Source organism: Oncorhynchus mykiss, chromosome 11 (assembly GCF_013265735.2).
Source record: "Oncorhynchus mykiss isolate Arlee chromosome 11, USDA_OmykA_1.1, whole genome shotgun sequence".
Taxonomy (NCBI): Eukaryota; Metazoa; Chordata; class Actinopteri; order Salmoniformes; family Salmonidae; genus Oncorhynchus; species Oncorhynchus mykiss.
In genome coordinates this window covers 40,871,802-40,885,463 of record NC_048575.1, presented here as the reverse complement: position 1 = coordinate 40,885,463, position 13,662 = coordinate 40,871,802, and the positions used below count along the sequence as shown (strand labels likewise).

Below are 13,662 nucleotides of genomic sequence, written 5' to 3'. Positions count from 1 at the left end.
CCTCTTCAAGACAAATCATATACAATTGAAGTCGAAGTTTACATACACCTTAGCCAAATACATTTAAACTCAGTTTTTCACAATTCCTGATGTTTAATCCTAGTATAAATTCCCTGTCTTAGGTCAGTTAGGATCACCACTTTATTTTAACAATGTGAAAAGTCCGAATAATAGTAGAGAACGATGATTTATTTCAGCTTTTATTTCTTTCATCACATTCCCAGTGGGTCAGAAGTTTACAAACACTCAATTAGTATTCGGTAGCATTGCCTTTAAATTGTTTAACTTGGGTCAAACGTTGCGGGTAGCCTTCCACAAGCTTCCCACACTAAGCTGGGTGAATTTAGGCCCATTCGTCCTGACAGCTGGTGTAACCGCGTTAGGTTTGTAGGCCTCCATGCTCGCACATGCTTTTTCAGTTCTGCCCATACCTTTTCTATAGGATTGAGGTCAGGGCTTTGTGATGGCCACTCCAATACCTTGACTTTGTTGTCCTTAAGCCATTTTGGATTTATGCTTGGGGTCATTGTCCATTTGGAAGACCCAATTGTGACCAAGCTGTAACTGATGTCTTGAGATGTTGCTTCAATATATCCAGATAATTTTCCTACCTCATGATGCCATCTATTTTGTGAAGTGCACCAGTCCCGTCTACAGCAAAGCACCCCCACAACATGATGCTGCCACCCCCGTGCTTCACGGTTGGGATGGTGTTCTTCGGCTTGGAAGCAGCCTCCCCCTTTTACCTCCAAACATAATGGTCATTATGGACCAAACAGTTCTATTTTTGTTTCATCAGACCAGAGGACATTTCTCCAAAACGTACGATCTTTGTCCCCATGTGCAGTTGCAAACCGTAGTCTGGCTATTTGTGGCTGTTTTGGAGCCGTGGCTTCTTCCTTGCTGAGCGGCGTTTCAGGTTATGTCGATATAGGACTCGTTTTACTGTGGATATAGATACATTTGTACCCGTTTCCTCCAGCATCTTCACAAGGTCCTTTGCTGTTGTTCTGGGATTGATTTGCAGTTTTCGCATGCTGTTTATACTTGCGTACTATTGTTTGTACAGATGAACGTGAATACTTCAGGAGTTTGGAAATTGCTCCCAAGGATGAACCAGACTTGTGGAGGTCAACATTTTTTTTCCTGAGGTCTTGGCTGATTTCTTTTGATTTTCCCATGAAGTCAAGCAAAGAGGCACTGAGTTTGAAGGTAAGGCTTGAAATTCATCCACAGGTATACCTCCAATTGACTCAAATGATGTCAATTAGCCTATCAGAAGCTTCTAAAGCCATGACATTTTCTGCAATTTTCCAAGCTGTTTAAAGGCACAGTAAACTTAGTGTATGTAAACTTCTGACCCACTGGAATTGTGATACAGTGAAATAATCTGTCTGTAAACAATTGTTGGACCAATTACTTGTGTCATGCACAAAGTAGATGTCCTAACCGACTTGCCAAAACTATAGTTTGTCGACAAGACATTTGTGGAGTGGTTGAAAAACGACTCCGACTCTAATGACTTCAACCTAAGTGTATGTAAACTTCTGACTTCAACTGTATATGGGGCATACATCAATCTCAGCTCTGTAGATTTTACTGCGAAGAGACGGAATCAATAGACCATATATTCTGGTATTGCCCCTATGTAGCTTGTTTCTGGTCACAGGTTTAGGAATGGTTAAAAAAATAATAATCACAACATGCATTTAAAATTAACCTTACAAATAGCAGTGTTGGGTGAGTTGCGAAAACCATAGTCAATCAAATGATACTCATAGGGAAGGTTTTCATCTTAAGCTCACATTCTGTGGATACTATATGATTAGAAATATAAATAATGTAAAACATCACAATTGAAAATTATATGGCACATGGAAACTAAACGAGGGTGGTCTATGGTGATAGGTGGGATGGGCTGAGAGTGGCTGAGGTTTGGGATTGAAGAGTTTGTTTGGTAATGTATTATTGTTACGACTGCTTTATATAAAAAGTACCATGTATGCAAAATGTATGTATATGTAACAAAAGCTGTACAAAAAAAAATTATAAATGTATATTTGTCCTCCGAAGAGGGGGATGGGTTAATAAAAAATAAGAGGCTAAGGGTATAAGGGTCATAATCCAAATTGGAGTCAGGCAGGTACAGGATCGCAGGCGGGATCAGGACAAGCAGTAAGGTCAGAACTGGGAAGACGAAGAAAAACTAGAGCACAGGGAACACGCTGGTAGGAGTTGACGGGACAAGACAAACTGGCAACAAAACTCAGGTATAATAATAATAATACACAGGGGATAATGATGGGAGACATCTGGTGGGGGGGTGGAGACAAGAATAAAGACAGGTGAAACATCAGGGTGTGACAGAAATAATTTCAACATTGCCTACAATGATGACTAAGATACTAATGAGGTAGACCTATATAACAATTGAGATGTACAAACTACGGCATAAGGGAACAATGAGCGGATAAGAGGCAAGCCATAATTTCAATTAAGACAATGAGTGAGTAGTTCACTATTTGTTCAGCACTTTATAAATGTACAGAGAACGAATTCAGAACATGGGCTGTTCTTACAGTATTCTCCCTGTGCACCAAGTCAGAAATGTAGGATAAGTAACGAGGGGAAATAAGCAGACAATGAAATATTGCTCTTGCAATATTCGACGACGTTTCACCAAAACAGGCTATATTTCTTAGAGTGAGACACATGGACTACTAACAGCTTACTACACAACATACACTTAGTAGTAATTAGCTACTGTATACATATCTCCCTGGCATATTACATCATTTATGCAGCCGTATACAAGACATATTCCTAGACTCAGTTGTGCTGTGCTCACTTGAATGTGGCGCGGCAGTTCTTATTGAGGGCAAACTTTGGTATTAACCTTTGACATCAGTCTGACATTTTCTGGATTTCTGGTGCTTTCAAGACAACTGGGAACTAAAAAAAACGTTCGAACCTCATGTTCGAAACCTATTTTCCCAGCCCGAGTTCCCAGTTATCTTGAACGCAGCAGAGATTATGCTGGATTGACAGCATGGCCAATGTATTGGGTGTGGAGTTGGCACTGCAGGGCCAGGATTAACCTCTACATCACCAGAGGAACAGAGGAGGAGTAGGATAAGGGTACAGCTAAAGGCTATAAGAACTGGTCGTCTAGTGCGTTCGGAACAGAGAGTAAAAGGAACAGGTTTCTGGGCGCAGAAGAATAGATTCAAGGCATAATGTACAGACAAGGGTATGGTAGGATGTGAATACAGTGGAGGAATACAACCTAGGCATTTAGTAATGATAAGAGGTTTTGTCTCTAGAGACATCATTTAGACCAGGTGAGGTCACCTCATATGTGGGAGGTGAAACAAAAGGCCTAGCTAAGGCATATTGAGCAGGGCTGGAGTCTACAGTGAAATAAGACAATCACAAACAGCAATGGACAAGACATATTGACATTAGGGAGAGGCATGCGTAGCCAAGTGATTATGGGGACCAGTGGGAGGGTAGGCGAGCTGGAGACAAAGCGAATCAGATAGCTCGCGGGCCGGTGCTAGCAGAAGGGCCTTAGGGGGATGTCGCGACGGAAGAGTCTGTTGTAGCCCCCTCTGAAGGTTATGTCGGCAGACCAGTAGTGTTGGATTGGCAGGGCTCCGTGTAGGCCCTGCCAAAAGGGTCCTGATTAATATTGGTGATTCCCCTTGCCACTTTGTTAAGCCAATGGGTTTTGTCTTGCCTTCACCTACTCAACATGGCATCTTATTGGCTGGTTTGCGTAGCTTGCTTACGAGGGAGGATGTTTCAGTTAGAATCGTGCCAGTGAACAAGCACCAAACCAGCGTGCGTGAGTGCAGAGTTGGATGGTGAGCCGTGCATTGCATGACGTGCAATTTTGTGCTGTTTCTATCAGAATAAATCTCCATGGCTGGTGCTACAAGTTGGAGCTCGTGTCGATGATTGATTGTACACAACGCAAGAAGAGTACTGTTACACAGGCCAATTGGCAAAATAGTTATTGTAGCCCAAGAAATTGGCTGATGGTCTTCTTCAGCTAACAGTCCGATATGCTCTAGACAGCTAGCGGGCCGCGGCTAGCAGGCTAGCGGATGGGCCTTCAGGGGACGTCGCAATGGAGGAGCCTGTTGAAACCCCTTGGGCGGGTTACGTTGGTAGACAAACGTAATTGGCGGGGCTCCATGTCGGCAGTAAAAGGGGTCCAGGCGAATTGGCAAAATATGTATTGTAGCCCAAAGAGTGGCTGATGGACCTCTTCAGCTAGCTGGGAGATGGGCCTAGCACAAGGCTACTTCCAGGCTCACTGGTGCTTGCTTCGGACAGAGACATTAGCCAGGGGGTAGCCACTCGGATAGCAGCTAGCTAGCTGCGAGGATCCAAGTGAAAAGGATCAGAGTTTGCGGTAGGAAACCGGAGATGTGGAGAAGAAGCAATCTGGTATGCTCTTGGTTGAATCGCGCTGTGCAGACTGGCAGGACTTGACCGAGCTATGGTTAGCTGATGATCGCTAACTGACTATTAGCTAGTTAGCTGGCTAGCTTCTGTTGGGGGTTCCGGTTCTAAAGTATAGAAAATAGCAGATCCATACCACATTGGGTGAGGTGGGTTGCAGGAGAGAATGTTGAAACTGAGGTTAAAAATATGAAAGAATATATACGAAGGGGAACAAAAATGATATACACGGGACACGACAAGACGAAGACAAAGACGTCTGAACTGCTACGCCATCGTGAAATCAAGATGAGCAATGTCGTAAATACTTGAGCAGAACCTTTAATGCGAGAGTTTTGGCTCCTCCCTGGAAGACATGGAACGGTGCACATCCCTGTCATTGCTGTTGGCTGTGTTGCTCAAACTCTGTCAAACTTTTGGTAAGCTAACTTCTGTGTCATTATCTGTGAATGTTTTAACCCTTACTCGTGTAAACAACAGCCATGTAAGACAGTGATTTGTGTTTCAGTGACGTGTTTTATGCAGTTTGGGAGAGGCGGTCAATGCTGTCGGAGACTGCATTGATGCCATATGATAGTTGTGTAGGCCAGAAAATAGTATGGCTTACCAACTGTAAAGGTACAGTGGCTAGCGAAAGTATTCACCCCCTTGGCATTTTTCCTATTTGGTTGCCTTACAACCTGGAATTAAATTAGATTTTTTTTTTTTGGGGGGGGGTTGTATCCTTTAGCACCCTCAAGATTAACACAACATGGCATTTAGCACCCTCAAGATTAACACAACATGGCATTTAGCACCCTCAAGATTAACACAACATGGCATTTAGAACTTTGAAGATGAAATATACTTTTTTTTGTGAAACAAACAAGAAATAAGACAGAACTTGAGGGTGCATAACTATTCACCCCCCCAGATTCAATACTTTGTAGAGCCACCTTTTGTAGCAATTACAGATGCAAGTCTCTCGGGGTATGTCTCCATAAACTTGGCACATCTAGCCACTGATTTTTGCCCAATCTTCAATGCAAAACTGCTCCAGCTCCTTCAAGATGGATGGGTCAAATCAAATCAAATTTTATTTGTCACATACACATGGTTAGCAGATGTTAATGCGAGTGTAGCGAAATGCTTGGGTTCCGCTGGTGTACAGCAATCTTTAAGTCATACCACATATTATCAATTGGATTGAGGTCTGGGCTTTGAATAGGCCAATAAGACATTTAAATGTTTCCCCTTAAACCACTCAGGTGTTGCTTTAGCAGTATGCTTAGGGTCATTGTCCTGCTGGAAGGTGAAACTCCGTCCCAGTCTCAAATCTCTGGAAGACAGAAACAGGTTTCCCCCAAGAATTTTCCTATATTTAGCGCCATCATTCCTTCAATTCTGACCAGTTTCCCAGTCCCTGACAATGAAAAACATCCCCACAGCATGATGCTGCCACCACCATGCTTCACTGTGGGGATGAGGTTCTTGGGGTGATGGGAGGTGTTGGATTTGCACCAGACATGTAGCTTTTTGGCCATAATGGAAAACTCTATTTTAGTATCATTTGACCTTCTTCCATATGTTTGGGGAGTCTTCCACATGCCTTTTGGTGAACACCAAACGTATTTGCTTATTTTTTTCTTTAAGCAATGGCTTTTTTTCTGGCCACTCTTCCATAAAGCCCATCTCTTTGGAGTGTACAGCTTAAAGTGGTCCTATGGACAGATACTTCAATCTCCACTGTGGAGCTTTGCAGCTCCTTCAGTGTTATCTTTGGTCTCTTTGTTGCCTCTGATTAATACCCTCCTTGCCTGGTCCGTGAGTTTTGGTGGGCAGCCCACTCTTGGCAGGTTTGTTGTGGTGCCATATTCTTTCAATTTTTTAATAATGGATTTAATGGTGCACCGTTTTATAACACAATCCTGATCTGTACTTCTCCACAGCTCCTTGGTCTTCATGGTGCCGTTTCTTGGTGGTACCCCTTGCTTAGTGGTGTTCCAGACTCTGTGGCTTTTCAGAACAGGTGTATATATACTGAGATCATGTGACAGATCATGTGACACTTAGATTGCACACATGTGGACTTTATTTAACTAATTATGTGACTTCTGAAGGTAATTGGTTGCAGCAAATCTTATTTAGGGGCTTCATAGTAAAGGGGGTGAATATTTATGCACGCACCACTTTTCCGTTTTTAATTGTAATTGTAGTTTTTTTTCTTCTTTTTTTTCACCTCACCAATTTGGACTATTTTGTGTATGTCCATTACATGAAATCCAAATAAAAATATATTTAAATTACAGGTTATAATGCAACAAAATAGGAAAAACACCAAGGGGGATGAATACTTTTGCAAGGCACTGTATGCACTTTTAACTTTGTAATTGGAATCAAATCTGTATGATAATGTATTTCAATAAAGTATTCAAGTTTTGATATAGCTGTTGCATAAATGAACCAGGGTTGTAATTATGCTTGTGTTTTTCAGATAAAGCCTTTGCATGCTTTTTCTGTAGATTTAGTTTGTGAAAGCTTAGTTTTCTGCCAAAAGAGCTTGTTAAGACTAATATGGATATGACATAAATACAATGGGAGGTGGCTGACTCTCATAGCCATGGTCCTGGGCAACCGCACCCTATTTCACAAGTGAACAGGGTTTAGGTAGGTTAGGCCTAAATATGGGAAGATGAAGTGTTTTCTTTCCAAACCCCATCAAATGTTTCATATCTTTCCATATCAAGTTTAATTGAGATTAAGGCTATTAATTGTGTGTATCGCTGAAACTGCCAAGAGTGCACCTGGCCTGTGACAAAAACAATGTGCTCTGTCCACCACTGGAGGGAGGGAACTGTTGACTAAACTCTCTTCTGCCTAGAGAGAAAATTGAAAATTCAGGAGCCATTGAAGTACATGTGAAACTGGAGCAGGGATCTCAGGGCTCGGTTAAATCCGTAATGCTGAAGTTCAGATTCAATCAGTAAAGCCTAAGATCAGCGTTGTAGAGTGGTTGAAATGTAAAGGTAATTTTAGATTGAGCCAACATAGCCTTTGCAGCATTTACCGTGAATGTGGTAAAGCACAGAAACATTGCTTTTAAATTTCAATCACGCCACAACACTGATCTTCTGCGTTATGGAATAAATCCAACCCTAGTCAGGAAAGCACTTGTTTTGTATCAGATAGGTGTTACTTGAGGAGGATGTTTGTGTATGAGAGAGTCATGAGCCTTGGAGTGTTCATTCCCTCTCTGTGTCCTCCCTTACATGCTGACTACACCGCTCGCATTGCGTGCGTGAGCGTTGCAAAATACATTTAAACATACATGTTATTCAATTATTGCACCCACACTGCTCGCGCGCGCCAACGAGCGTCTGCGTTGCCAAGCACTAAAATAGAAGTCGGTTCTATTTGTGACGCTGAACGCAGTGCAAGTCCTGCCCCTCCCATCTCCTCATTGGTTTATAGAAGCAGATACCCACGTGACATCTCCTCATTGGTTATACTGTTAGTGTTCAAATACTGGAGAGTTGAGACCAAATCACGGACGCTGGACAGAGTGGATTTCAGTTGTAACAAAAGGCAGTTTATTAAGGTCAACGATATCTTGTCCTGCCGTTTTACCGTGCACGGACCTATTCGCATAACTCAGTAGGGAGTTAGGTGAAAAAGGGACCTATACAGAGGTTCCAGTAGTTTTTATACATTGAATAATGTAGGTGGAGTCTTGTCGTGGTGGTCTTCTGACTGGTCCCGAAGAGTTGGAGGCGGGCCTGCTCCAGCCAGAGCAGGAGCCCCAATGGTGCACAGCAGAGTCCTCTGCTCTTGGCCCCCGACCAGTAGAGGGGGGTAGAGTGTGTGTGTGTCCAGGAGTCGTGAGATAAGAGGAACTGAAACTGGCAGTTTATGGCTGGGGGTAGGGTGCTTCCTGTTCGGACAGGGGTGCGTGCAATGACTTGAGTCAGGCGGATTAATTTGGCGCTGTATAACATATGAGCTATGTGTATGAATATATGTATATATGACAATATCCACGTGGGTGATTGAAAGATGAACTGAGTTCGGTCGGTCGTCGTGTTAACTATGAAAGTTATATGCCAATCGCCATATAAAGTCCAAAAAAGAAAAAGCCTGGAGGAGAGATGACTAGAAATATGTGTGGATTGATTGTCAGAGTAGAGGACCTTGTGCAATTTCAGGTAAAATAACTCAGCTAATTTGTCCTGGGATATAAACGTTAACAGCAAGCTAGCTAAATAGGACAAATTAGCTAGCAACTGCAAGCTAGCTAGCTAAATTGCCATAAATGTTTAATGCTTTTCGACCTGTCCCCAAATAAATATAGTTGGTTCAGAGTTTGTTTTCATATTTCAACCTGCGTGTCGTGTATAACGTTACCCCTAGATGAGGGCCTTGGGTCAGTTTTGCATTTCACCCACTATGATTGGGGGAGAGGGGAAGTCAAGTAGGGGAACCTTCAGTTCAGAGCTGATGAAATACTGCGAAACTGTAATTTATGGACACAGTCAGAGTTGATGTTTGACTTTGAGTCACAGTCCAATATTTGCATCCCCAGGTGTGCCGGAGCACATAACAGAGGATTTATGTTGATATCAGCAGTCAAAGGAAACGGGAATTAAAAAAACACCCTACACAAAATGTTTAGTAAACTTTTATTTTTAGTTGATCAGCAAAAGAGGAACTGCAAAATGGCAATCGCCATATAAAGTCCAAAAAAGAAAAAGCCTGGAGGAGAGATGACTAGAAATATGTGTGGATTGATTGTCAGAGTAACGTGTAAATTGATTTCAGCTGTGAAAGCTGCAGATTCTACCACCAGGACATCCTCAAATAAAGATGATCCACACTTTATATAGTTAAAATCATTTGATAGTTTTCATCAAGAATCAAGCCATGCAAAACTATTTACATTCAGAGAGCTGGAAGCCTAGGCCTATTTGGGTGTGCAAAAGCCTGTAGGCCTATTCTGAGGCACATTCATAACCCGACTCCCAGACTAAAAGGAACATAATTCCGTCTCAACAAGCACATCGGATCTAATAAGATATTTCTGATATTATTGCGGACTCCTATTTTACCAATAAAATAACATGGACTTGCCCAGATAGCATCTGACACTGCACATGAAGCCTAGTTGGCCTTTAAGAACCTGGTCCATGGCAGTGTCTGTCCAATGTGCTTTTTTTGTATGTTAAAATGACAATGCACTGCTCTGAAAACAGTTTGCACCCTGCAATTTCCAGACTTGACTATGCTCGCTTATTGTGCCCCCTTTAGAATGCCAGGTGATATTGTGCAATGAGATTAATTGCTCATGACTCAAGAGTATAATATCATTGTGACATTTTGGAACGTTCGCCGTCATTGACTAGTAGGAACAATAGTAAAAAGCAGGAGACGAGGGCTATGTCCCAAACGGAACCTTAAAAAGGTCCTATGCAGCCATGTTTACCTCAATATCAAATTATTTATGGGTAACAATTAAGGTCCTTACTGTGATTTATTTTTTGACCATTTTTAATTGAAAACAAACAAAGGTAGCTTCTTAGCAATAATTGTGCTAGACTGTCTGGTAGTGGGGAGGGGAAAACTAGAAACTAGCTGTTGTTGGCAGAGAGGGTTGGAACTCTTTCAGGTGGTCTTTTCAAACTGCTCTTACCCTAAAAGGGCATCATCATAATGTTCACAATTACACAGTATTATTCCAACCTCATATTGCAGAAATATATATAAAACAAAGGCAATTCCCATTTTTCACCATACTGATCCTTTAATCCCCAAAGGGCTTTGGTCAAAAGGGAATAATAGGGTGTAGTTTGGGACCCTGCCATGGAGTTTAGAGTGCTTGATGAGTGTGTGACCTTTTAGCTGTTGCTCCCTGTGCATGACTATTCCGAAGGCTTTCTGATGTCAGCTTGGTGATGATAATCAGCTACAGGCTGACTACAGTGTTGTCACTGTTCTGTTTATATCTCCCTGCCATGAGAACATGGGTGTGCAAAAGCTAGACAGATATCTTACTGTGGTACTGTGAGAGCACTCCCTTCTCAGATAAATAACAACACACAAAAATCCACAAAAACTGCACCGTAAAACTGTCAACAAACAATTACAGGCATCTGGAAGATGCTGTAAGAATCAGTAGTTCAATGTGTACAATTGTTAGCAGTAAAATTGTTCAAATGTATCGACATCATTCTAGGATCCCCAGGGGCCGTCTCCCTTTATCTGTTCTTCAGCTCCGGTCCAGGTCATTAATGAGTGTTCCTCCACTAACACTTTCCTTATTGGAGGAACACAACTCCCTGGACCAGAGATATCTGTTCTTATGCTAAGACGTGGATCTATAAATACATTCAGACCCCTTTTCTTTATAGGAAATACTTCCCACTAAATGGAAGATACTCGTATAATTCTAAATAGCCATTTGCTGCAGGGAGACCTACTGTATAGCTACTCGCATTCGGAAGATATCTTAACAACCAAAAGGGTTATGTTTAAGAGTAATTTCAACAAAAATAGCTGATTTGCTTTCTCTTCAACCTATTCTGCTATGGAATACCCGGGAGTTCCTCTCTCCAACCAAATGTTGATCATTTTGCAGGCATTCTTGTAATGAGTCAGTGCTTGCTTTGATGCAAGATAGGCCTTTCGGCCTTTCGGTTAGATACTGTACAACGTACATTCATTTACAGCAGTGACCACGCTGACATACTGTATGCAGTAGCAAAACCACCAGAAGCTTACGATGTTCATACAGTACCAAATGGAACTTGATCCACACCTCACTCTCCTCTTATTCTTGTAACATACAGTAAAAGCAGCTCTGAACAAAGGATCAGCATGGCTAGTTTAAGTGAGCAGGGTTAGTGTCAAGGCAACGCTTACTTATGAAAGAAAGTCGCACACCCCAATGATTTATGGGTAAAGAAAAAAAGAACTGTACCCATTAAATCATGTGCAACTTCCTTTTTCCCCCCTTCTACATGCGTTCACTATTCAGTCTACCAGTGCTCTCTGCGTTAGCCTTGGACCCCAGCTCCTTTCAGGAGTTGGGAGTCTGACGTGGGGGCGGTCTGCGCTCCGGAAGCCTGGATACGCCATTGATGTTGGCCTGTTTGGCCCCGTCTGGGTTTCCACCGAGGTCCTCACTCTGACCACACCGCTTCAGGGCTGTGATGAACACATCCAGGTCAAACGGGCCCCCTTGCCCCCTGGAGGGAGGCATCTGGAGGCGGTCATGGATTGGCGAAGGAATCGGAGGAGAAGAGGGCAACAGAGAGGGAGGGGAGCGGGATGAGGCAGGTGGGCTGAGTGTGTCGCCCTCGTCCAGTCCAGCTGAGGGCCGTATGGCCGGCGAACAGCAGTGGAAGAGGGGAGCGGGGAGGGAAGTGGGAGAGAGGGGCAGCGGGGGTGAACTGGAGTAGGGCAGGGGTTCCTGGGGCAGGCTGGGAGAGTGGAGGAGAGACTGAGTGCTCTCCACCCACCGAGATATCTCCTGGAACAGGTCCCCAGACGGCTCCTCGACAGGCAGCTCCTCCAAACTGGCCCCTCTAGGCTCAGGCACCGGCAGCTGTCTGTTCCTCTTCCAGTGAGACAGGTCCAGGATCAGTTTGGGCTCGGAGTAGTGCTGCGGTTTGTCTTCCCTCCACGCAATCTTATCGAGATAGGAAGGAGAGCCCACTTTGTAGTCACAGGAACGGTCACAGTCCAGCTCAGTATAGGCCCCGCCCCCACAAGCACGCTCCAGAGAGGAGTGGGAGTGGTCCAGGAAGCGCTCGGCAGAGCTGCTGTGGGAATACTTGCGAGGGTCCACCTGGGCCTCCTCCAACAAGGGTTTAGAGCCTGCCTTGGGATCCCTCAGGACCTCCTCCTCCTCTGGGTCAACCACCTCCGAGACCCCAGGCAAGCACTGACACCCACCCTGCTGCTGCCAGCACAAATCTGATGACAGGCTGGTCTCATACCTGCACAGTGGAAACAAAGTGCTTGTCAATGAAACATCTAAGTTGCCATGTAAATATTTGTTGTCTTTATACCCGTTACATTTGCTCCTAATTTGTCTACATACCCGTGCGCGTGCACACACACACAAACAATGAAAGATAAATGAGTACGAAACTGAAACCACCTGGTAGACACTACATCTTATATTGAACAAAAATATAAAACATGTAAAGTGCTGGTCCCATGTTTCATGAGCTGAAATAAAATATCCCAGAAATGTTCCATATGCACAAAAAGCTTATTTCTCTAATTTTGTGCACAATTTTGTTTACATCTCTTTTAGTGAGCATTTCTCCTTTGCCAAGATAATCCATCCACTTGACAGGTGTGGCATTTCAAGAAGCGGATTAAACAGCATGATCTTTACAAAGGTGCACCTTGTCCTGGGGACAATAAAAGGCCACTCTAAAATGTGCAGTTTTGTCACACAACACAATGCCACAGACGTGCAATTGGCATGCTGACTGCAGGAATGTCTACCAGAGCTGTTGCAAGATAATCAAATTTTAATTTCTCTTTCATGAGCCGCCTCCATCGTTTTAGAGAATTTGGCAGTGCGTCCAACTGGACTCAACCACAGACCACATGTAACCACGCCAGCCCAGGACCTCCACACCTGGTTTCTTGTCTGAGACCAGCCACCCGGACAGCTGATGAAACTGTGGGTTTGCACAACTGAAGACTTTCTGCACAAATGGCCAGAAACCGTCTCAGGGAAACTCATCTGCATGCTTGTCGTCCTCACCAGGGTGTTGACCTGGCTGCAGTTCTGCGTCGTAACCGCCTTCTGTCAGCAAATGCGCACCTTCGATGGCCATTGGCATGTTGGACAAGTGTGCTCTTCACGGCTGAATCCCAGATTCAACTGTACTGGGCAGATGGCAGACCTTTCATTTCACCCATTGAGCATGTTTGGGATGCTTCGGATCAACGTGGACGACAGCGTGTTGCAGTTCCCGCTAATATCCAGCAACTTGAAGAGGAGTGGGACATTCCACAGGCCAAAATCAACAGCCTGATCAACTCTATGCAAAGGAGATGTGTCGCACTGCAAGAGGCAATGGTGGTCACACCAGATACTGACAGGGGCGTGGATCAGATTTTTTCTTTTTAATGTATCCAACAGATGCATATCTGTATTCACAGTCATGTGAAATCCATAGATTAGGGCCTAATTAATTT

The 13,662-nt window shown here is 43.6% G+C and overlaps 1 protein-coding gene across 2 annotated transcripts in view; it reads right to left on the bottom strand.

The window, feature by feature from the left end:
- Window positions 1–9,244: 9,244 nt before the first annotated feature.
- LOC110535697 (mitogen-activated protein kinase 4) overlaps window positions 9,245–13,662 on the bottom strand; it is a 30,438-nt gene continuing 26,020 nt past the window's right edge. For both annotated transcript variants that reach the window (XM_021620878.2, XM_021620877.2), the window contains exon 7: window positions 9,245–12,440. In XM_021620878.2, the coding sequence (XP_021476553.2) occupies window positions 11,519–12,440 (922 nt within the window). In that variant the 3' untranslated portion in view covers window positions 9,245–11,518. The remainder of the gene's footprint in view (window positions 12,441–13,662) is intronic.